This window comes from Mustela lutreola, chromosome 7, assembly GCF_030435805.1.
Source record: "Mustela lutreola isolate mMusLut2 chromosome 7, mMusLut2.pri, whole genome shotgun sequence".
Taxonomy (NCBI): Eukaryota; Metazoa; Chordata; class Mammalia; order Carnivora; family Mustelidae; genus Mustela; species Mustela lutreola.
The window spans coordinates 122,514,510-122,539,679 of NC_081296.1; the positions used below are offsets into that span (position 1 = coordinate 122,514,510).

At 39.2% G+C, this 25,170-nt stretch overlaps 1 protein-coding gene across 1 annotated transcript; it reads right to left on the minus strand.

The window, feature by feature from the left end:
• Positions 1-18,898, minus strand: LOC131836747 (cytochrome c oxidase assembly protein COX16 homolog, mitochondrial). The gene is made up of 4 exons (XM_059182458.1): positions 18,487-18,898; positions 10,696-10,767; positions 3,122-3,184; positions 1-446 (listed from the first exon to the last, which is right to left on the minus strand). Exons 1-4 carry the CDS (start codon positions 18,553-18,555, stop codon positions 330-332), a joined length of 321 nt encoding a protein of 106 aa, XP_059038441.1. The 5' UTR covers positions 18,556-18,898; the 3' UTR covers positions 1-329.
• Between the last annotated feature and the right edge of the window lie 6,272 nt (positions 18,899-25,170).

Consider the following 25,170-nt stretch of genomic DNA (forward strand, 5'->3'; position numbering starts at 1 on the left):
TTATTTTCTCAACATGTTTTAATGGTATCAACATAATCATCAGTTATATACTTTGGAGACTGATTAGTATATCATGTGAGGTATTATAAGTAAAACCAAAACTCTCATCACCTGTGATTGATATTATTTTCCTACACAGGATTGACACAAAAAAATCACTGCCTGATGTTACTGTGACTTTTTATCAAGATTATCTGTCATCACATTACTCACATCCAAGCTTCTTTAGGTCTGAAATTTTCTTCCCCCTGAGTATGTAGTGGGAATTCCAGTTGATAACATTTTTGTTTAAAAAAAAAAAAAAAAGAAAAAGAAAAGAATCAACTGAGTCAAGTTGTCTTAGTCTTAAGAATTTCTGGATTTCGTCCTTGGAGGAGGTCAGGATCTTCCCAAGGCCTGGGTCCTCGAATATTCTTCCAGTCGTCAAAAGCAGAGTCCTTTATTTTCTACAGAGCCACAAAAATTAAAGTATATACATTAGGGTAAAAGTCCTGTGGCTTCAATTAGGACATTACTAAATGAATGACTAAATGAGTGGAAAAAATCCAATAGGCCCTCAATTATAATTTTAACAAATAAATCAACTGCATGTCACACTTACTAACTGAAGTAATGACATATCTTCTAGGATTTGCAATTTTTCTTGCTTGCTGTGGAGGTTAATTAGAATATCTTTTTCCCTCTCCCCATCAGAATAAAATTACTGAATTAGAGGAAGAGTTTGCATACTTTATTTTTGAGAGCATAAAGGAAGGTAAGAAGCTGGGAAAACAAAAATCCAACTCTGAAGGCTGACTCAGCTAATAATGACTAGCATGGGTCAGCATGGTGACAGTAGTAAAGGAGAGGAAAAGAACAAAGGTGGTGACCCTAAAGTCTGCTAGAAGGAAGAAAAGAGACTAGCGATTTGTCCCGCACCAGAGAAATGAGCCTGAGCCTGCAAATGAAGACATTTCCCACAGCTGCCAAGAGCAAATCCCTTTTATTCAATAAAACCTAGTTTGAACTACAGTTTTGGGTCATCATACCTTCACAGTTAGTATGAAATGCCTCCCAGCACAGAAATGAAGGTAGATTAAAAGGAAAATTATAAATGGGTTCTTCACCCTTCAACACCACTCTGACAGTAACTTTTCTACATCTACTTTTATTGTTCTGGAATTACTGAGAAAAAAAAGGCTCAGAGAACACAGAATAGCTTATATCCAGAGATAGGAAAAACAATATGAATTTATACTGACACTTGGATAATAAGCCTTTCTCTTTTACTAACAAGCTGTATAACCTTGGGCAAGTGATTTAATAAGCCATCTGGGCACTAATTCCCTCATAAGTAATAATAAAAAGGCTAAACCAAATGGTCTAGATGGTTTCTTCAGCTCTCAAATTCTATGGTTTCCAAAATAACTAAAAGAAGATTTACTCCCAGACAAACCCTCCAGAGCATCACTACTGACATAGTGCTTACAGACTGAGAAGTAGCAAGTCACTGGTCTTGACAAAATAATGGGGAAGTAATGAACTGAAACCATGCTCTAAATGTCACTTACAGTTTCACTAGGAGTCTATATTAAATATACATAAATGAACAAAGTTCTACTTATTTAATGTGCAAGGAATTAAGTTATTTTCAAGTACAGTATTGAAATTACCCAAAGTTACAAAAAGCTTTGAAGAAAAGATGGCCTTTACCCAGGTAACATAAGACAAATATGCTTAAGAGAATTTAAGAATATTTCTTAGATGGGATACAAGGCTGGCAGAACGACTTCACATAAAACTGTTCCAGTCTTCACAGGTCTACGGTAAATGAAAGTGTCTCTGTGGAATTTAGCAAAATATAGACAGTAACTGAAGACCATGCTGTACATGTGTTGGGCAAGACCACCTAAGGCTTACCACTTAACAACCAACTGTTAACAGAATTGAGTATGAAACAGAATCAAGAAGTGCTAATGAAACGCACTGCCAATCAATACTGGATTTTCAGCCCTGCTACAGTGGAGACCTCTCTTTAACACCTAGCTTCTACCTTGACATACGCCTGAGACACCAAAAAGGCTAATCTTTAGGAATAAGGATTATGCCGAGAGTAAGACCTGCTTTGGACTCATTGCAAGCCAAGCTCTGACAAGATCCTCTGGAGGGACAATGTGGAGAATGAGTCCCATAGAATTACAGCAGTATAGGAAACACCAAAGCCTTTCCACAGAGCCTCCCTTAAAAAGACAAACCAAGCTCAAAATAATCAGCCAATAATTGAACTGCCTGCTAAAATGAAAATCAACACTTTTCACAAGTCTCTTCAATGTATTACTCACAATGTTCATCTTTCAAGCAAAATAACTAACCATACAAAGAAACAGAGTAGTATGATCCACAGGCAAAAATCAACAATATACAAGAAATGGAGAACATCTTCCCTAACCACATGCTATAACCCCATTTGCTATTAAACATGAATTTTTGCGGGGCACCTGGGTGGCTCAGTGGATTAAACATGAATTTTTGCTATTCAGATGGGTGGACGATGACACATTGTTATAATTTTAACTAACATTCCTATAAGCTTAGTATCTTGTCCTATGTTTAAGAATGATATTTATTCTCCACATCACATTTGTATCAGGGAGATACAAATCAAAACCACAATGAGATACTACCTTATACCAGTTGGAATAGCTAAAATTAACAATACAGGGAACAACAAATGTTGGCAAGGATGTGGAGAAAGGGGAAACTTTTTTTTTTGAATTCTGTATCACATTTAAATCAACTTTTCAGACTCAAGACCACAAAAAAGAATCTCCATTTTTTTCTCCTAGTATTTTAGCACTTTTTTTTATTTTTAAATTTTTGCTCTACCTAGAATTTATTCATTTTAACACATGAAATATAGATCCATCATATTTCCTTATCAAATGACTACATAGTTGTCCTAATACCATATTGTTTGGGGTCATTTTTTTCTGCACTGGTAATAATTTAAGATAGGCAGAATCAGTCACTGGCTAGGAAAACTGCTACAGAAGAGAGATTATATTAACATTATATATTATATTATATTAACTGCTACAAAAGAGAGATTATATTAACATATAACATATATTAACATATGTACCTCATACTCGGATTCCAATGATATTTTATTCATTTTCAGTTTTTTTTCTAATTCAGGATCAATCTGCAGAAAAGAAAGGAGCCATAAGTTATTTAAGTCTGTTAGATTCAATTTTGAATTTAAAAAGTTATATAAGGGGAGAAAAAAGTTATATATGGAATGGCTGGGATGGTGAGGCTGGCCTAATAATTAATTGACATAAAACACATGAACAGGAGAAAAACAAATTTAATTAAATATGTACAGGAGGCCCACAAAGACATGAGACTCACAGGTAGCCAGGAAATTGAGTCAGGCAATTAAATATCATTCTGAGCTAAGGAAAATGAGGCAGGAAGCTAGCGTTGAAAAGGGGAGGAAGACAATTCACAGGAAGATAAAAAGCAAATGTTTAGGAAACAAATGTCCACTACGCCATGCAGGTAAGTCTTTCTGATATAAAAAGTTATCCCTGCTAATAGGTCTCTTCTTGGTATAGACCCTCCATCTAAGTTGTTTTAGGCAGCTAAAGGAGAGATAAAAATCCTTTCCACAGTCTGCTAGGTCTTCAGCTCAAAATAATCCCCATGTCAAAATGGTTCATTTTGGGACAGCATATCTTGCTCCCCCTCAACACCAAACAGTAGAAGGAAAAAACCAAAAACTAAAACCTGCAATAATCTCGAGTACCCTTCAGTGAAAGAGTAAAAATACAGCTTTCTAACCAAAAGAACAATAACAAATTAATAAAACATTGTTAATCCAAAAGAGGACCACAAAAAAGTCAGAAAGAAATAACTGTAACAAACAGCACATAAGAAGTATGTTTAAACCCAAATATATAAAAATTTACATTAAATGCAAATGGCTTTAATGATCCAATTAAAAAACAAGACTATTAAAAACATATATTCTGTTTATAAGAGATATATTTAAAACCAAGTATATAGAAAGATTAAGCTTAAAAAGAAAAGAAGTCATATTAACATCCAACAAAGCAGCCTTTAAGGAAAGAAGCATTATTAGCAAGCAAAGTGTTAAGAAAAAGGCAACAGGTCCAAAATGGAGTCACTTCTGCTAAGCATATCACCAAACTGATACTTAATATCTAACCTAAGTTCCACTCTCTCCCAGAAATGTAATCTTAACCAGTCAGTCTGGAACTTCCTGGTCAGAGGAGTGAGGTAAACTGCCTGACTGTCCCCGTCTGTCCCCCAAAGGAAGATGAAATAACATGCTCTTTCCTTGTCCCTGCTCAGTTCAGTCTTTAAAAGTCTCCTATTTTATACACATAAAGAGCAATATTTATACAGATAAAGAGCTCTTCAGAGCTCTTTCCTTTTGCCAGATGCAGGAATCAATGAATAAAACCAACCTGATCTTTAAATTTACTGATATTTATTTGAATTTTTAAAAGATTTTATTTATTTATTCATGAGAGAGAGAGAGAGAGAGGCAGAGGCAGAAGGAGAAGCAGGCGCCCCAAGGAGCAGGAAGCCCCATGCAGGACTTGATCCCACGACCCCAGGATCATGACCTGAGCCAAAGGCAGACGCCTAGCCATCTGAGCTACCCAGGCGCCCTGAATTTTTTTTTTTAAGGAAAACTTCATTACACTATTTCACCCATGAAGATGTACTAATTCTGAAATTATGTGTGCCTAATATCATAGTGAAATAGAGTCATAATAGAGATGTCAGCACAATTTTCTCAGTAGCAGATAGAAAATACAGATTTAAAAAGTCAACACTACATAAAATTTGAGAAAACCCTACAAACTTGACCAAATGAATGTATAAATGGATGTGTAAATTTTAATATGTACCCATCACGGCCAGATGTACATTTTTTCAAGTGCACATTATATATAAACTGATCATATGCTGTGTCATAAAGTCTCAACAAATATCAAAGAAAGAGCTCATTGAAAATATTCTTTTTGATGACAATGCATCTAAGTTAGAAATCAATAAAAAATAATTAGAAAATCCCCTATACTTATAAATTAAGGAAAAACACTTCTAAGTAGCTTCTGAATAACTGAAAACATTTTTAATTAAACGATTGTGAACATGTTATATATTAAACTTGCATGACATGCTAGGCCCATGTTTAAAGGGAAATTCATCAGCTTATAAGCATATATTACAAAAAAAGAGGATGCCTGAGTGGCTCAGTCAATTAAACAGCTGCCTTTGACTCAGGTCATGATCCCAGGGTCCTAGAACCAAGTCCCACATCAGGCTTTCTATTCTGTGGGGAGCCTGCTTCTCCCTCTCCCTCTGCCTGCTGCTCCCTCTGCTTATGCTCTCTGTCAAATAAATAAATAAAATTCTTTAAAAAATTATAAAAAGAAAAAGACGAACAGGCAAAGAGCTAAGAATCTACCTCATAAAGTCAGAAAAAAGAAAAAAAAAGTAAAAAAAAAAGTAAATAGAAAACAGAACTAATTAAAAATCAAACAAATGCATGACAAGAGAATAAACGTAACCAAAAGTTATCGATAAATCTCAAGTAAAATCGACTTAGAAGAAGGAGAAGTCACATATATGAGTATTCAGAATGAAAAGGACGTCGACAGTATAAATTTTATGGACAACAGATACTCGGATAATATGAATACTTTTAGGCCCACAAACTTGAAAAATTAAACAAAATGGACAAATTCATAGAAAACTACAACTTTCTGGGTGCCTGGGTGGTTCAGTGGATTAAGCCACTGCCTTCGGCTCAGGTCATGATCTCAGGGTCCTGAGATCGAGTCCCACATCGGGCTCTCTGCTCAGCAGGGAGCCTGCTTCTCTCTCTCTCTCTCTCTCTCTCTGCCTGCCTCTCTGCCTACTTGTGATCTCTCTCTGTAAAATAAATAAATAAAATCTTTATAAAAAAAAAGAAAAGAAAACTACAACTTTCTAATATGTAATAGAAAAAATAAACTATTTGAACAGTGTTATAATGTATAAAGAGATGAATCTGAACTTTAAAATCTTACGTAAAGAAAATCCTAGGTTCAGATAGCTTTACCAGTGGATTCTACTAAAGAAGAAATAATCCCAGTGTAACAAAAAACCTTCTAGTTATGTGGTGAGCACAAGTTTGATGTCAAAATTTGAAAAAGATAGTAAGAGAACAGGCCAACTTCACTAATGCAGAATTCCTGAAGAACATACTACAAAAGACAGCAACATACCAAAAAGACAGTATACCAAGATCAAGGTGAGTTCATTTCTCAGGAATGCACAATTAATTTGAAAACCACAATGTAATTTGTAAATAAATTAATGCAACAGAACAGACAACAAAACAGACACAGAAGAGCAGGAAGGAAAATGTTCTGTCAGTAAATGGTGTTTGCCAACTATTATCTATATTAGGGGAAACATTCTATAAGCAGAGTTAGGGATCCCCAGAAAAAGAAAGACCCAGACATTTCAGGTCCCCAGCTATCCCCTGCCACTATTCCCCCACCCCCTGGATGTGTGCCTTACCAACTCTACTTGCCCAAGCACACTTCTTTGCAGAACTGCCTTGGGGGTGTTAGAATTACAAAGAAATGAATAAGAAAAAGAAAAAACAAAAAACCAAAACAGCAGTTAAGAATTTTAAGGGAACAATGGGAATGTAAAAACTAAGTCTCTAATAGGCCAGTAGATAGCCTAACCATATCAGAAACAAACAAACAAAAATCAATGGTAAAACTCCCAGTGCTATTTCAAAAGTAAAGATTGACCTAGCACATTCTTGAGTTGTCTTGCAGGATTGAAACTAGCGGAAAATTTAAAGCTTGTTTTTCAGAACTGTTTCTCTGTATCAGCTACTGTTTCTTTTCAGACCCCACTAAGAAATACACTGGCTATGGGTCAACTGATAAGGTTCCAGTCTATGAACAAGCAGGCCCTGTCAGACCTTACCCGAGAAAACCAACCCAAGATCCCATCCAGCTCAGCACCTGGGTGGCTCAGTCATTTAAGAGTCTGCCTTCGGCTCAGGTCATGATCCCAGTGTCTTGGGATGGAGCCGCATATCGGGCTCCCTGCTCAGGGGAAACCTGTTTCTCCCTGTCTGGCTATCTCTCTGTCATGAATAAATAAAATCCTAAAAAGAAAGAAAGATCCCATCCAGTTTATACTGGCTCGTGGATCATGTCCATAGCCCCTTCCCTTTGTCCAACAGTTACTATGCTCCAGTACAGTATTAAAGTCTTTGCCCTGTGAGGAGCACAGGTTTCATAAGACACTATGTCTGCACAACCTTATTCCTGCCTTTACGTGTGATGACCAAGCTCCCCTTTCTGAATATCCATCCTAATCTTAAATAAAAAGAACTCTCTCAACCCTGTTCGGGTAGTCATGGATTTGGAAGTTATTTCCATGATCATCTTCTTGTTTGCTACAAATCAAGTTTCCTTTGTGTAACAACTCCGCCTTTGTAATTCCTATAGATTAGCTGTTGTAATCTCTATCTACAACTCACCAAGGAGCAAACAAACTCAGATTAGTTGAGTGACAGCTAGTTCCGTTATAGTTCCTCCATCGTGTGTGGGGGTTTTTTCCAAACCACCAAGCAATTAACTCAATTCTGACACTACCTACCTGGAGATAAGAGTCAGGTCTCACAGGTTAGGGGCTCAGTCATCTAAGATAGCCCCCTTCCCCACTTCACACACCAACTGCATATCCAAGATGTCACCTGTACTTGACTCTCTATAGACTGGAGGCTCCAACAACCCCTCCCTGAGCAACTCACAGAACTGAAACATTTTATTTATAAAAGACCAGATGGAAAAGACACACAGGCAAAGTACAAGGGAAGGGTGTGGAGATCGCATGTCCTTTCTTTCTTTTTTCTTTTTTCTTTTTTTTTTAAGATTTTATTTATTCATTTGACAGAGAGATCTCAAGTAGGCAGAGAGGCAGGCAGAGAGAGGAGGAAGCAGGCTCCCGGCTGAGCAGAGAGCCCAATGCGGGACTCGATCCCAGGACCTTGAGATCATGACCTGAGCCGAAAGCAGAGGCTTAACCCACTGAGCCACCCCGGGCACCCCTGCACGTCCTTTCTAAGAGGGCTACTCTCCCAGCACTTTTACAAGTTCCCCAGCCAGGAATTTGTCTGAATCTTATCTTTTTTGTATTATTCGTGCTTCATTACATGGGGATGACTGATTAAGCCCTTGCCATTGGCAACTGATTCAACCTCTAGCCCTACTCCCCTCCCTGGAAGTCAAGAGGTGGGACTGAAAGTTCCAACCCTGTCTCACAAGGCTGGCTCTCCTAGCAACCAGCCCCCATCTTTAGGTTACCCAGGGGCATTCCATAAATCATTCACACAACAAAAGACACCTTGCTTGTTCTCAACACTTAGGAAATTCCAGGGATTTTAGTTCAATGCCAGAAAATAGGGCAAAGACCAAATACCTATCTCTTATAAATCAGAATATCACAATTCCTCACACTGTGTACAAAAAATCAATTCCATTTGGGTTTTATAGTTATAGATCTGAGTATAAAAGGCCAAACAAAAAATTTTAGCAATCATATTGAAAAATATTTTTATTTTGGCATAAGAAAAACTTCTTAAAAGGACAAAAAGAAAAAGTAACTCTGAGTAAAAAAGGAATAACAGACAACACTAAACTTGTTCATCAAAAGACACCATTAAGATGATGAAAAGGTTTTTGATCTGCCATGTATAAAGAAATCTTACAGAACAATAAGAAAAAGACCAAATATCCACAGAAAAAATGGGCAACCGAGACCTAAAACATCACAATAGAGGACACACGAAAAAGGAAATATAAGTGGCCAACAGACATTGGAGCAGTGATCAACTTCAACACTCACTCCTCCAGTGCAGGAAGGGGATTGGCCCCCGGGCTATCCAAGATCCAGTATTCAGTTAAAAAAATTACAAGGTCGGGGTGCCTGGGTGGCTCAGTCAGTTAAGCTTCTGCCTTCGGCTCAGGTCATGATCCCGGGGTCGTGGCATCGAGTCCCGCATCGGGCTCCTTGCTCAGCACGGAGTCTGCTTCTGTACTCTCCTCTGCCCCTCCCGCTCATGCTCTCTCTCTCACTTTCTCTCTTTCTCTCTCACTCTCTCTATAAATAAAGAAATAAAATCTTAAAATAAAAATAACAAAATTAAAATTACAAGGTGTGTTCAAAGACAGAACATTTACCCACAAAACCGACAAGGGAAAAAAACTAGACACTAAAGCAGATCTATAGTTGATGTACATTGGAGATAGGACTTTAAAGTAACATATATATTCAATATACTAAAGGAGAAAGGAAATAAAAACATGATTTCATGGAACATTATATATATTATACATTCTTTTTAGATTTAATATTTACCCTAATACTTACTGCCTTTAAGACTAGTTGAAGTTGGTGTTTCTCTTAAACTATAAAATTAACTGAGAAAATTGAATGGGTCTCTAATACACTTTACTTTCCTACTAATAATTATTAATTAATATAATTAATATACATTATATAATATATATTTCACTAGCAGATCCCAATAATATTGGTAGAAAAATTTGTATATATAAATATTATATATATGTACATAGGAAATTATACATATATATATGCTTTACATATACAAAACTGGGGAAAAACTCAAATGTCATATGTGGCCACAAACAAAAACTACATACTTCTTTTTTTTTTTTAAGATTTTATTTATTTATTTGAGAGAGAGAGAACATGAGAGGAGAGAGGTCAGCAGGAGAAGTAGATTCCCTGGCGAGCAGAGAGCCTAATGTGGGATTCGATCCCAGGACTCCAGGATCATGACCTGAGCTGAAGGCAGTCGCCCAACCAACTGAGCCACCCAGGTGCCCCAAAAAACTACATACTTCTGAATGAATTAATCAGAGTTATTTAACTAGAGTTCTTATGTAACACCTGGCCTAAATTTGTTTGTGATTGTAAATCAAAGAGGGTGAAAATCCTAGCACTACCTCTAAATAGCCATGTATCCATAGGTAAGTTACTGAAGCTCTCTGAGCCTCAGTTTCCTCACCTGTGAAATAAATTTCACATATATTTATATGTATAATTTCATATATAACATATAAACATATACCTAAAAAAGATAAGTATCATTATTTGTAATGAAAAATAATTTTCCTTTCCTTCAGTTTATCAGTCTACTTTATATATCAATATAATTTATAAAATTACTGGTATTAATATAAAACAGCTAATTTGTAATTAGAATAATATAATGGGAGTGAAATTGTCCAACATTCTCCAGCCCCTTTTAAATCCTAAAAACAACTATACTGAATATATTTCATTGGAGAATGCAGTATTGCAAATTTTCTATGAATAGAAATAGAAATAGAATTTAGATATAAATATGAATAGAAGTAGAAATAGAATTTAGATAACTAAATTCTTTATACTTCATGATTCATTTCCATACGATCACTCATGTTGTCTTAAAGAGTAAGAAAGAGCCCAAGGATCATACAACCCCTTGAAAAGTTAGACAAAACTTACACTGCTTAGTACACTAAGTAAACACATCTAAACCTGAACAATCATATACACAGACACATGTTAAACTCCAATTACAGTCCTTACTTTAATTTTCACAGCATCATAGCGGATTTGTGAAAACTCACGAAGACCAAAAGAACCTCCAACTATCAGCAACTGAAACAAAGAAAGGAAACAGTTAAACAAAACAGAAGGGCAGAATTCAGTCTATCTTCAGACTAATGTCAACAGTGGCAGTTTATATGAAACCCAATACATTATTTTCTTGGTGAGCGACCACTCATCCGTAGATGCAGTACGTACTGTCACTAGGAAACATTTTACCCTATCACCAACTACCAAAGTCAGTACCCCATTACTTGTTTTTTTTGTTGTTGTTCATTTTTAAATATTTTATTTGTTTATTTGAGGTGAGGGAGAGAGACAAACAGACTCTGTGCTGAGTGCTGAGTGTAGAGCCCAATGTGGGGCTTGATCACATGACCCTGAGATCATGACCCGAGCAGAAGCCAAGAGTCGGACACTTAACCAACTGACCCACCCAGCTGCCCTCTCACACTTGTATTACACCTTAAGGTTTAAATAACATCATCACAAGCATTGTATTAGTTGATCTTATAAAAGAACTAAAGCTAAGAAAAAATCCATTTAAAAGATGGGGAAATAAAAGGACAGGCAACTAAATGACTTGCCTATGATCATACTGAGTAGAGCTAGGAATTAAATTCTGGCCTCATTTCTTCAAGACCAGAATTCTTTCAATTTTCTGTGTTTGCAAAATAAGCTAACTAGACAGCATTTTTCTCCATTTTCTTACCAACTAATAAAAGAATCTCATAAAATATACCACACTTCTCAATATAGGGCAAAACTTAAAAGATCCCTCCAACTGTCACTGCTGTTTTAGCACCTCTTCCAATAATCTAATGGGTTTCACCCTTAATCCTAAAGCTGTAATAATCTAGCAATTTCGATAAAAATAAAGTTTGATCACTACCTTCATTTTTATGTCAATATACTAATATCACCAAATAAGGAAATATAAAGATATAAAACAGTGTAAAATATAATACTTTACAATTTTAAGGTTGAAATACTAACAAAACCTTTAGGTTATAAATTTTAAAACCCAGTAAGTCTGACCACATAAAAATTTTAAATGTCTATCCTGACAAATAAATGAAATAATAACAACACAAAATCAAGAGACAACAAAGCAGGAAAAATATCTGGCAATGTCAATATGTAAGAATTACCTGTATAAGTAAAATAACGCTTGTCTTTGTGTCTCAATGAAGAGACACATCCCTGGCTTTCATAACTCTGTCTCAGTCTCCTTTTTTCCATTCTTCCTCATCTTCCCAACCTCAAAATGTTGGAAGTATTCCCAAAGGCTCCAATTTTCACATTTCTTCCAACTATTCACAATCAAAACTGGTTCCATAGCTGACGTCATCCAATTTCATGGCTTTAAATGGGCTCTACAACCTAACCACCTCCAAATGCACACTTTCAATGGCAAACATCCCATTGCCTTCCTATTTGACATTTCCACTTCAAAGTCTAACAGACACATGGGGCACCTGGGTGGCCCAGTTGGTTACGCATCTGACTTCAGCTCAGGTTATGAACTCCAGGCCCTGGAATCTGCCCATTGGGCCGCCATGGGGGGAGGTCTGCTTCACCCTCTCTCCTCTCTGCCCCTTCCCCACATGTTCTCAGAGAAATAAAATCTTAAAAAAAAAAAAAAGTCTAGCAGATATAATAAATAAACATTAAAAAAAAAACTGTATCCCAACACTCTTTCCAGTAAATGTCAACAGCTTTCATCCAACAGCTCAAGCAAACTTCTTTGTAATCATCATAAGCTCCTTTCATTTGTATCTCACATCTAATCCATCCCTGAGTTCTGTCACCTCTAATTTTTTTTTTAAAGATTTTATTTATTCATTTGACAGAGAGAGTGAGAGAGCAAAAACAGGGGGTACAGGGGGAGAGAGGGGAAGAAGCAGACTCCCTGCCAAGCAGGGAGCCCAATGTGGGGCTCAATCCCAGGACCCTGGGATCATGATCTGAGCCGAAGGCAGATGCCTAACTATCTGAGCCACCCAGGTGCCCCATCACCTCTACTTTTAAAATATTTCCTGCAACTGACAATTTCTGACTATACCTTCTTCTAACATTCTAGTCCAGGCATCCATTACATCTTTCTGGAACTTCTACAATCATAGTACCCACATGGTACATAATGAAGAATTTGTCTGATCTTTGTCTTGGGTTCCTGGGCAGAAAGTACTACCTGGAACTTTCCGGAGTGACAGGAATATCTTTGTTATTGGTGGGGGGCCCTTAGGACCACACCTGAGTTTATGCTAATGAGGTGACTCAGGGCAGGCCCCTAAATAGTTACAGTATACAGTCAGGCCATGCTGGAATGACCAACCGTATGACTAGAGGGATGCGGCTTTAAGCCCTATGATATCAACCTGACCCCCAAGGAGATGGGGCTGGACACCCAGTTCCCTCACATTGTTAATGATTCAATTAACCATACCTAGATAATAAAACCCCAATTAAAAAAACTCTGGACACTGAAGCTTGGTTGAGCTTCCTGGCTGGTGAACACAACAATGTGCTGGGAAGGTGGCATGCCCTGATTTCACAGGAGGAAAAATGGAAACTCTGCTTTGGGGACTTTCCAGACCTTACCCCTCTTCTTTTGGTCTCTTTGGTTTCTTCTGGTCTCTTCTTTTGGCTAGTCCTAATTTATACCCCTTAAAATAAAACTATAATTCTAAGTATAGTGCTTTCCTGAGCTCTGTGAGTCATTCTAGTGAATTACTGAACTTGAGGGGGTTAACAGGAACCCATGAATTTATAATCAGTTGTATCAGAAGCACAGGTAGTCTAAAAATCCCAGAGCTTTCTGCTGGTGTCTAAAATAAGGGGAGTTTCATGAAGGACTATCCCCCTACTCTGTGAAATCTGTGCTAATTCTGATTAGGGCCAGAACTGTACCACCTACCACTCCTTACCACAGTATCTACACTCCTAACTAAATATCTTCATTTGTGCAATAGATCCCGTATTATCTTATCTATTGAAGGAACCGGATTAATCAATTCTCTCATTTCCTAGATCATGAAAATCTTGCTCACTACCATAGGAGTCATCATAAAAAATGCTATTATTTCTCCCACTTATTAATAAACCTCTCTAGACCTCACTTCCTAACATTACTGTCCTCTCTCCTTGTTCCTATATGCAGTAAAATTTCTCGAAGGAGTTGTTGATGCTCACTGTCCCTCCCACTCTCTCTTAGACCCATTCCAACCACAAAAGACATCCACATTTCCAAATCCAATGGTTAACTCTCTGTTCTCATCTTATTCATGAGCAACATCTGACACAGTTGATCACTTTCCCCCTTACACCTGGTTTTTCTTTTACCTGAGAATACTTCTTAGTGTCTTTTTTGGTTCTTCCTGTACACTCAACCCCCTAATGTTGGGAGTACCCCAGCACACAATGTCTGGTCTTCTCTACCTACATTAATTTCTTTTGTGATCTCAATCAATCCTGTAATTTTAAAAATATTCACATGTTGATTACTAACACTCCACCTTTAGAAGGGATCAAGCAGGCACCAGGGGAACAAAGCAGCACCAAGTAAACAAACAAAGCATACCAGAATAGCACTGCAAGGGTTCTGGAACCTAAATTATTATTGGAAAGAAAGCCCAAAATAGTATGCTATTACCTACAAGCTAAGTCTAAGCATGGCAACTACTTGCTAAAGTAGAAGACTTAAATAGGATACAGAGTTTCCTAACATAATATTCAGAATGTCCACGATACAATAAAAACGCATTTGTCATAGCAAGAATCAGGAAAACAGCAAGTTGAATTAGAAAAGACTATCAAGAGACAGTATCAAGAGATAAACCAGATGTTGGAATGATCTGACAAAGATTTTATTTATCTTTTTTTTTAAGATTTATTCATTATTTGAGAGAGAGAGAGAGAGACAGAGACAGAGACAGAGAGCACCTACTGCACCTGCACCTGCACCTGTGGGGAAGGGGCAGAGGGAGAGGGAGAAGCAGACTCCCCGCTGAGCAGGGAGCCCCATGCCCATGCTGGCTGGATCTCAGGACCCTGAGATCATGACTTGGGCCCAAACGAAGAGTTGGGACACTTAACTGACTAAGCCACCCAGACACCCCATGACCTAACAAAAATTTTAAAGGAATCATTATAAAAATGCTTCAGAGAACAGTAACAAATGTTCTTAAAACAAATGAAAAGTTAGAAAATCTCACCAAAGACATAGAAAAAAAAAAAAGAACCAAAAGATAACATCAAGTGAAATGGCAGACTAAGAACCTCCAAAAATCTTCTCCATCAAAGCAATGAGAAAACTGGCAAAAGTTGTCAAAGCAACTTTTTCAGAAATTTGAAAATTAAGCAAAGACTTGCAGTAATGTTGGGAACATCTTCTAAAGAAGGAGACTACCTTTCAGCAAGAACAGAAAGCTTGGTGGCATTTTTATTCCCACCTCTCTTCCCCAGCTCCATGGTAGCCATGAGAACAAATAAAACTCATCATGGTACAAAGCAGGAACCTCTAAATGGGCAGCATGGGGTTGGGGCTCCTTAAAATCTTATTCTCTGAGAACTGTCACTGCTTGACCCAATCTGGTGGTTCAGTGGAAATCACAGTCACAAGGCTTACTTCAGTTTTCCTGACATGGATCTCAACTAGTACTAATAGACTTCTCCCGAGAACTGTTTGCTGAAAAAATTCAGAGGCAATTGTTTAACATCGTGACTGCCTGGGATGGTAGGCAACAGGGCAAATAACAGTCTAAACAAAAAGCTTAAAAGAAAATATGAGAAATAAGGTGTCCACAGAGGACTCTGAAAAGTTCTAATATATTCCTGAGAATCTAGAAGGAAATGCTCATGAACAGAATTGTCCCAAGCCCAGAGTTGTGTAAGCTCAGGAAAGATCTGAGAAGGCCTTAAACACTTGCCTGTGGCTAACCTTGAGTCTCTGAGCAAATGGGAAGTAAAATCTCAAGGCAGAGTTGTAACCTGCCTGGCTGAGTGTTGAAGACACACCAAAACAAGCACACAGAGGCCCTCAAAAAAGACTTACTGGTTCCAGGTGTTTAGGGAAACCTCTACCCAATAAAAAGAAAAATAACCCAATTTAGAGTGGGCAAATGATCTGAATAAACATTTCTTCAAAGAGATACAGATGACCAATAGGCATATGAAAGGATGTTCCATATTCATTAGTCTTGAGGGAAATGCAAATGAATACCACAATAAGATACCTTCCCATTCACTGAGAAGAGTGTAACAGAAAAGATGGACATTAGCAAGTGTTGGCAAGGACACGGAGGATTCATTGCTGGTGGGAATGTTAAATGATGTAGCCACTCTGGGCAATAGCTTGACAGTTCCTCAAAATGGAGTACCATATAACCCAGCCATTCTATCACTGGGGAGATACCTAAGAGAAAAGAAAACATACATCCATACAGAAACCTGTACATGAATGTTCGTAGCAGCATGATTCACAATGGCCAAAACCTGGAAACAATCTAAATGTTCACCAATGAATAAATAAAATGATAAATAAATAGGACAGGATTAGGATTAAAAATTTTCTAGCCAAATGTTAGGACATTATTTAGCCATAAAAAGGAATGAAGTTTTGATACATGTTATAACGTGAATGAATCTTGAAAACACTATGCTAATTGAAAGAAATCAGTCACAAAAGACCACATGTCATATTACACTATTAAATGTATAAACAGGGGCTCCTGGGTGGCTCAGTGGGTTAAAGCCTCTGCCTTCGGCTCAGGTCATGATCCCAGGGTCCTGAGATCAAGCCCCGCATCAGGCTCTCTGCTCAGCGGGGAGCCTACTTCCCTTCCTCTCTCTCCGCCTGCCTCTCTGCCTACTTGTGATCTCTCTCTGTCAAATAAATAAATAAAATCTTTAAAAAATATATATCTATAGACAGAAGTAGATTAGTGGTTGCCTATGTTGGGGGGAGAGAGGAGAAAACAGGAATTGACTACTAATGAACATGGTGTCCCTGATGAAATTATTCTGAAGTTAGACAGTGGTGGTAGTTGCATAACTCTGTGAATATAGCATAAACGCTGAACCTGAATGGGCTAATTTTTTGGTGTGTAGGAACCAGTAGGTCACTGGTCAAATTAGAAAGGTAAATCCTGACTAAATGGATAGTGTGGAAGCTGAAACAAGTATATTCTCTTTCTTCAAGTAGTTTGGACACGGAGGGAAAGAGAGTTGTATTTGCATATATACCTGGTGTTCAAAGTCCTCTTCTGTATGTCCTATGAAGCATTAATATTTATCCAAGAGAGGAAATAATTTCAGCTTGAAGATAAATGTAGCATAGTAATTATGGCATATGCAACTGTTACGTGATGAAAAGGATGTATCTTTTGAGTTCTTTCCAGTACTGTTTGGTTTCAAAGTACTGAATTCAACAATTTCCTCTAAAATTTATTAATATGTTTAGGACTCATATTTTGAAACATGGTTCTCTAGGTCTGGTATAGATGTAGAGACCAGTAAAGGGTAACACATTTGGGGAAAAGGCTACTGTGGTACTTTCCATTCCCTGAAATAAAATACAAAAGGAAACCCCTAAACTCCTAGAAGGTACTTCAACACTAGTGGTTTTAATATCTGGGCTTGTGATTTTGAAAAATAAGAAACAAAATCAAGTTGGCTCTCCCTGGGACATGCAGGTGACATCAAGTTAGTGACCACGACCACAATGCTTTTGAATGGATCTCCATTTGGGGGCAGAGGAACCTAGAGGGAGGATAGTTTTTACACACGCCCTGTCATTTACACAAATATAATCACTGCATTATCTTTGAAGACTGTTTTCTTTAAAATTTTTAAGGTCACTTCTCTCCTTTAGTTCTGCTTAACTGTGAAAGTTGGTAACCTCATCTTACCAAGATCCATACAAAGGATTCAACTGTTAAGGATTTAAAAGAAAGTGGGTTTTGTCCACACGTTTTATTGAAATTGTTTCATTTACTATCACATCAAGGCTTGCTGAAGCAAAATAACTTGCTAAGGTGAAGCAACAACAAAAAAGGGGAGACAGAAAGTTATCTGGCTGGATTCCAGCTCTGGCTGGTGTTAGGTCAACCTCAACCTGTACCTTCTAGACGAATGAGATCCTCGGGGAATTCAGTGTAGGACAGGACGCAAACACATAAACACCAAAAGTACACTCAACGTGCTTCAAAATGATCAACTGCAAGTCAGCGACCTTTTGAAAGGTGCTACAATGTGGCAGGCACCGTGCTATTCACTCAGTTTTCACAAGGTTTTATTGAACTCCTACCAGCAACCCGGGAAGAATTAAACAAACCAGGAAGCTGAAACGTGGAGATGCCCGAAACTGTACGAGTTAAGTAAATACACCTGGTTCCAACGAGCCACACCGCCGTCCAGGTGTAGCAGGGGTTAACAATGTCAGTTTAGTAATTACCCAGACCTGGGGCAAAATCCGGTTCTGGCCTCGCGCCCTGAAGCACACCCTGGTGACTACTAGGGAGGGTAAAGGGGCGACTCCAGATGCTGGTACGAGCGAAGGGAGAGGACTAGGACAGCCACCTGCCGCCAGCCCCTTCCCCGCCCCTTCCCCGCCCACGCTGCGGCTCCCCGCCCCTTCCCCGCCCCTTCCCCGCCCACGCTGCGGCTCCCCGCCCCCTGCCTCCCGGATCCGGACCGCCGCGACCCGCCGAGCGGACGCCCCGCCCCTTCCGGAATCCCGCCCCACGCGTTCTCCCCGCCTGCGCTCACCAGCATGGGGACTCCATAGCGAAGCGTCTTGTTCTTGCGCAGGGTGCGCATCACCGAATGTACAGACATGACTGAACTTTCCCACGCGCGCGGACGCCTAGTCCGACAGCCCTAACGCGGCCTCCCGAATCCAAGCTCCCTCCCCAGGAGGAAGTCCTTGACTCGCCTCCTTTCCTTGGCCTCTCGGTGCTGGTCCTCTCCCGATCGGCCTCCGCCAGGCAAAAGCAATAGATGCGCGTAACACACTCGCGCGTCCGGGGGGAAATTCGTGTGTCGGCCCTTTGGTTCCGGGACATTGGTTTGTAGTCGGGACTTCGGGATTGAAGCCGTATTTGTAGTCCTCATTAAATGATGTGGAAACAGATACCTCCCACGTTCTGGGTCTTGGCCACCGTCTTCTGACGTTCCCTAGTACATAGCCGCTCTATAAAATCAGCTAAGGAAAAAAAAAAGTTACTATGGAGCTAGTATTGCAGCTTCTGGTACTCTTGGCTATTTGTGGGATGGGGAGTTCTCCAGCTTAATAATTAAGATTTAGAAATAAGTCACCATGAAAGGGTAGGTCGAATGGCAATCGGTGTAGTCCCTGGATATCACTGAACCTTTAATGTTAGTGCTTTAACTACTAGACAGCCTGTAATGTTCAGCCATTTATGAATGTCTGTTTTCCACTCATTCTGCAACCCTCCAGCACACATTTTTGCAGGTCATTAGAAGGTGTGAGGAAAACAGAGACGAAAAGATATAATCCCTGCCTTAAAGAAGCTGGTAGTTTAGTGGGCAAACAAATGAGCCGGTGCCTTAAGTCCAACAGTTGCTCAGGAACCAGCCCCCACGTGCCATTTGCCAGGGTGAGTGAGAAAGCCTCACCTACCACGTGCTATTTGAGCTGACATAATAGTATAAAATACAGGTGACATGGAGTAACATTTCCCATGTTATCCTTGAGATCTTCTCATCTGTCCCTGCCTTTAGTGCCATGGAAATACTCTGGTTTAATCCCTTGTCATCCTTCCACATATTGAAGTCTTTCCACAATAGGAAGTCTCACATTGAGAAACTCCCCCGCTGCCTTTCACCTGATCTTATAACATCCATATCTATAGGCCCACAGGGTCAAGTATGAAAAAACCCAAAAAACAAACATAACCTTAGTTGTGATTCTCAAGTCTATCTTCCACACTGCTGAAAAGTCATCTAAAAAGCATAAATGAGATTCTCCTGGTTGGATTTGTTTGTTTGTTTACCTATACTAATCATTCCAATTTTCTTAGCAAGGAATTTAAGGTCCTTTATAATGGCCTGCCTTTTCTGCTACCCTTCTCCATTCACTCCACACTCAATTTTGGAGGAGACATTATTCCCTGAGGATTGCATGAACTTCCACATATCCAAAATGCAGCTTCAAGGACCCCACGTTCTTGAAGCCTTCCTTATTCCACGGGCAATATAAATTATTCCCTTCTCAGAGCTCCAATAGCCTTTGACTAATATATATCGCAGAACACTATCACACTGTATTTTGTTTTAGTATATAAAGTCACTGTTCCTCCAAATAGCATCCAAGCAAGATGAAAAACAGGAAAGAGGGAAGGATACTTCAGAGTTTGAATTTAAACCTTGGGGTTTAATTTTTGGTTCTGAGACTGAGGAAATGAGTCAAACCTCCCAACTACTCCTTCCCCAAAGAAGCATCACCTGAGCTAAGCCAAGGGTGGTTTTGGACTGATCAGGACAGGCTTTATTAAAGTGAGATTGAAAATTTCTTACCCCTATTTCTCAAATCTTCTGTCACCCCAATCTCTCCAAGGAAGAGACACCGTGCAAACCTGGGGACTGAAGCAATAAGGTGGGAGCACTTAGCCTGAGAAGTTAAGTCAAGCTGCACAGTGCAAAGTGCTGGGAAAAAATTAAGTCGATTATGGGAAAGAGTCTGGAGCAATTATAGAACTCAAGAGAATTTAGGATTGGAGCGATGGGCATATAAAGTGTTGCTATGGGTCTCCTTTAATGTGATTTTTTGTACTTTATTTTGAATTATTTGACTTTTGCTTTTTGTTGTATGTTTGTTTGTTTAAACAAGCTCTGTGTTAACCCAATTAAAAAGAAGGGGGGAAAGGCACTTGTTACCTGTAACCCCCCTTCCCCGTGCAAAATTTTATTCCTCCTCTATTAAGTTATTCTTGGGGACTAGAATTAAAGGAATTTGCCATTTCATGAATCCAAGAGCCTCTTCCTTCTGACTGTATGACCACAGGGCTTATATATCAACTTCCTTTGCAAGTTGTTTGAAAGTTTCTGGATGCATTAGAGTTCTTAAAGCCTACCCTTTACAAGGACAGGGTGCAAAGCTTTTACTCTTTGCATATATTGGTGTCCGTCAAAAGATTATTCATTTTCTGTGTAACCCCAGAATGGGTACCCAGGGAAAAACAGAAGGCCAAGAAGAACGTTTGGAGACTAGAGTGCTGATGAGAAAAAGAAGAAAATTTGAAAACAACATGTAAATGCATAAGAAGTTGGTATTAGGATGGTCTGAGGGATGGAGAAGCTGGTTGGTAAAGGGCTAATCTGTGGAGGTTTTTGTGATGAGGTAGATAGGGCTTTGGGGAGCAGGTGCCTGAAACACACTGTGATAGGGAGGGGGTGTGCAGGCTGTCGCTAGGGAACAAAGCTCAGGGTGCCCTCGGGGCTAGACAAGCTTGGAAACAGCTTCAGAGCATCTGGGTGGCTCAGTCAGTTAAGTGTCTCCAAACTCTTGATTTTGACTCAGGTCATGATCTCAGGGTCATGAGATTGAGCCCTGAGTTGGGCTCCACACTCAGTGGGGAGTCTGCTTGAGGATTCTCTCTTCCTCCCCTTCTACCCACCACCCCAACTCACATGTGCTCACTCTCTTCCTCTAAAACAAATAAATCTTTAAAAAAAAGAAGAAGAAGAAGAAAAGAAAACAGGCTTCTGAGGAAATGACGTGAAGTTAAGAATTTCACTAGAAAATCAGTGAAGGAGAAAACACACAAATTTTAAAGTTTGTATGAAGACCCTGAGCAGAAGAATCTAGTATTTTTGAGTAACCAAAAGGCTGGGGGAGTGGAGGGATCAGAAAGAAAGAGTGAAGTATTGGGTGAAATGAGTTTGAAGAAGCAGGCAGGAACTAGATCGTACAGTATCCAGATCATACTGAATACAAAAGATTCAGTATTTTGGACTGAATCTTAAGGGCAATGGGAAACTTCTAAGGGCTTTTAAAGCAAATGAAAGACAGGACTGAATCCATTTTACCAGGATCTCTAGTCTAAGGCAAGCAAATTGGAGAGGGGGCACAATGGTAGTGAAGAGGTCAGCTATAAAGCTAATACAGTAATCCCTGTGAAACTGGATGATGGTTTGTACTAAGATTCAAGGAACAATGTGATAGGTGGTAAATAGTAAGAGACAGAATAAAATGCTGAAAGTGACATGCCACCAAACTGAAGGGGCCCAAGGAGCATTGGTACCCAGGGTCATTTGACATGGTCCTTTGCTTTAGATGGTGGCTGCTATCCAGAAAAGCTAACTTAAACCTCTTTTCTATAAAATGGTTCCTAATTAACCGCTGGTCTCAGGTACAAAATTTAAAATGCAATCACATTATGGTTGAGGATGGATGAAAGTTGTAAGGGGAAAGAATCACTCCCCATTAACTGTTCAGAGGCCCTAGAGGATATGTACCGCCAGATCCTAGCAGGCAGTGGAACAAGCCATACTTTTAACTGTGGTTTATTATGGATAAAATATAAAAATAAAATATTATGGAAAATTATATCAAATAAAACAGGACTTTTTGCCCCTGGGTTTGGTGATATTTGATTGCTCGGGTTTAAAAATTTTTTTTGTTGTCATTGCTTCCATCCTTGTTCTTGGCTATTTTCTAGAGAGTTCAGATTACCTTTGGGTATCTCAGTCATTCCTGTAGGTTTGGTAGTAAAGGTAGAAATTAGAGGGCCAGAGAACCCACGACAGTAGTAGTGGAAGTGTATTCACTAGGTTTTTTTTATGTTCTGTATTTTAATGTTTTGACATCTGAGGCCTTGCTGACCCTGGAGGGAGTGCTCCTCCAGGGTTAACTGATTTTTACAGATAGTGAACAACTCTCTCACGAGTGTACTTTTCCAATACGAACCAACCAATCCGGAGCCTATACTTCTTTATGGAGCTCTCATGCTCAGGGTCATTATTCACAAGCCCAGTCACACCAACGCCAGATACCAGACAACTAGGTATGCCACACAAACCACTAAAATTATTCAAACCAGCCAATCCTAACCCTGCTTACCTGGCTTTGCCTGTTACTTCCCATGCAACCACAGTAACGGCTCTTGTCTGCACCGCCTCCCTTCCTCTCTGCCTTACAACCAGTGCTAGTGCTTTCCTCCGTGGTCTCCGTGGCATAGTGGGTCCCCTTCTCTTGGGAACTGTGTGTAACAAACTATCTTTTCAGTGTCAGTTGTCTCCTGATCTTTGGGCCTTACTATACCTCTACCTCGATTGTTCTATTAATACCCAGTATCTAAAACAGGTTGGGAAAACGACCAAACCCTTTTTATTCCCTATCTTCTCTCTCCACCTGAAGAATCACTACTTTTTGTGACTTCTGCCAAATAAATTTTCCATGCCTGAGTTACTAGTCTACATACATTATTTTCCTCTTAAACACACAAGCAAGAGCAATGTGGTGGAGTATAAGGAGCACAGAAGTAGTTCTGGTCTGGCTTCACATATTGACCAGATGTGGTCTTCCCCCATGCTGTGAAGAGCTCAATCTAGCCTATGGAGAATGAGAGGCCATGTAGTGACAAATCAAGGCACCCTAGCCAATAGCCAGCACTAAGTGCCACAATGAGGCTGTTCTGGCTTACCCAGTCCTCACAGATTGATGCAGCTGCATGTGGCCCCAGGTGGTATCAGCAGAAGAAACGCTCAGAAACCCACAGAATCTTTGAAAAATTATTAAAACACTGCTTTAACTCATGTTTTGCAGCGGTTTGTTATGTAATTGGTAACGGACACACCTCTGCCCATGGAGGGAGAAAATGGCCACTCTGTACACACCGCAATGACAGACTAGGCCTGGGACATCGTTCGGGTCTGAACTTCGCTGGTCATGTGACACAGCAATGCCGACTAAGGCAAACTGCCTTTTCTCTTTATATCCAAGTCAGCTATATGCAAAGTAACTTAGACAAAAGGCCAATATTCAATTCCGACAAGTCCTTTTTCATTCTGTGGCACAAACCCATTTCTGCCTTCTTTATATCCTGTCAGGCTTTCCCGGCAAAGTAAGATAGTAAATGTCGGAACTGTATGTACCCTTATCCTTATCTCCTACATCAAAGCTAAGCCTCAAACCGGTCATTTAGACTTCTTCCTTTCCTCTTTCCACTGTTCTGTGAGATGTTATGCTAAGAAGCTGGCAGAAAAATTAGGAGATATTTATTCAGTAATCTCCAAAATAAGGTGGAAAAGAGATTGTAAAGGTTCACTGACAAATGCAACAGGTATTTTTTTTTTTTTTAAATGCCAACATGAGCTAGGCAGTCAGATACACTGTTACCTCATCTGCTATTTTTGGTACCAAACAGCAAAGCTGAGGAGAGATTATCAGCTATTTTAATGGCCTCTTACACATTTAATCTGTGGTGATATTCCCTAGAAGATACGGTTTTATGTCCCTGTGTCTTCCAAATTGCAATAGGGCATCTATTTCATCTGAGAAACTGACTGCTATTTAGATCTAGGTGTGCAATGTGAGTTAGGATCAATGTAGAAAGAAACCAAAATAAGGTCCATAAGGAAAATAATCGTGTAAGAAGTAACATGGCCTGGGGGGTAAAAATGCACATATATCCAGGAATAAGAAACTCCTATTCAAATCAGCGTTGCAGATGCAGAATTCAATTGAGATTCCATTCAGAAATCTGTAAACTAGGAAGAGGGATCATCCTGTTTTCCTGTGACTGGTTAATAAATTTCAGTGAAGTTCTTTTGTCAATGACTGTTAATGATTGACTTGTATTTGAAAACATAATTCAGCCCTCTCCCCTACTCTCTTCTCCTTGCAAGAAGAAAAAGAAAATGAAGAGTATGGAAAATGTTTGGAAATGGAACCTAGTATCTGGAGAACTATTTTAGACACAGTGATACTTTCTCATGATACAGGTGGTTACAGTACCAAAGGGATCAGGTAAGCACATCAAGTGCTTTACAGTATGTGCGTGTATAAATATCATCAGGCACAAGAGTCTATGGCAGTCAAGAACCTGATTCCAATCAGAACAGAATTCCTTAAAATACTGTTTTCTTTGTGATCACAACTGCCCTTTTGGATGTGAGTGCTGGTCTCAAAAAGATTGCTTATAGATAAAAGACAAACAGCAAAAGGGGCCTATTCCGGGATAGTAACCAACTCTAAACCTATTATAGGTAAGAGATTGACAGCTTCATAATTTAATCTTCTACTTCTAGAGGATATTAGCACTATAAGATCAACAAGACTCCCCCATGTTCAGAGAATGCACTGTTTCAGCTTAGAGTGACTAGATCTTTGCATCTCTGTATTGTCAGCATCAAGGATGCAGTAGGCACTCATATGCTAAAAGAAAGAAAGACTCATCTGTCCAAAAATAAAGTCTGACTAAAATGGGC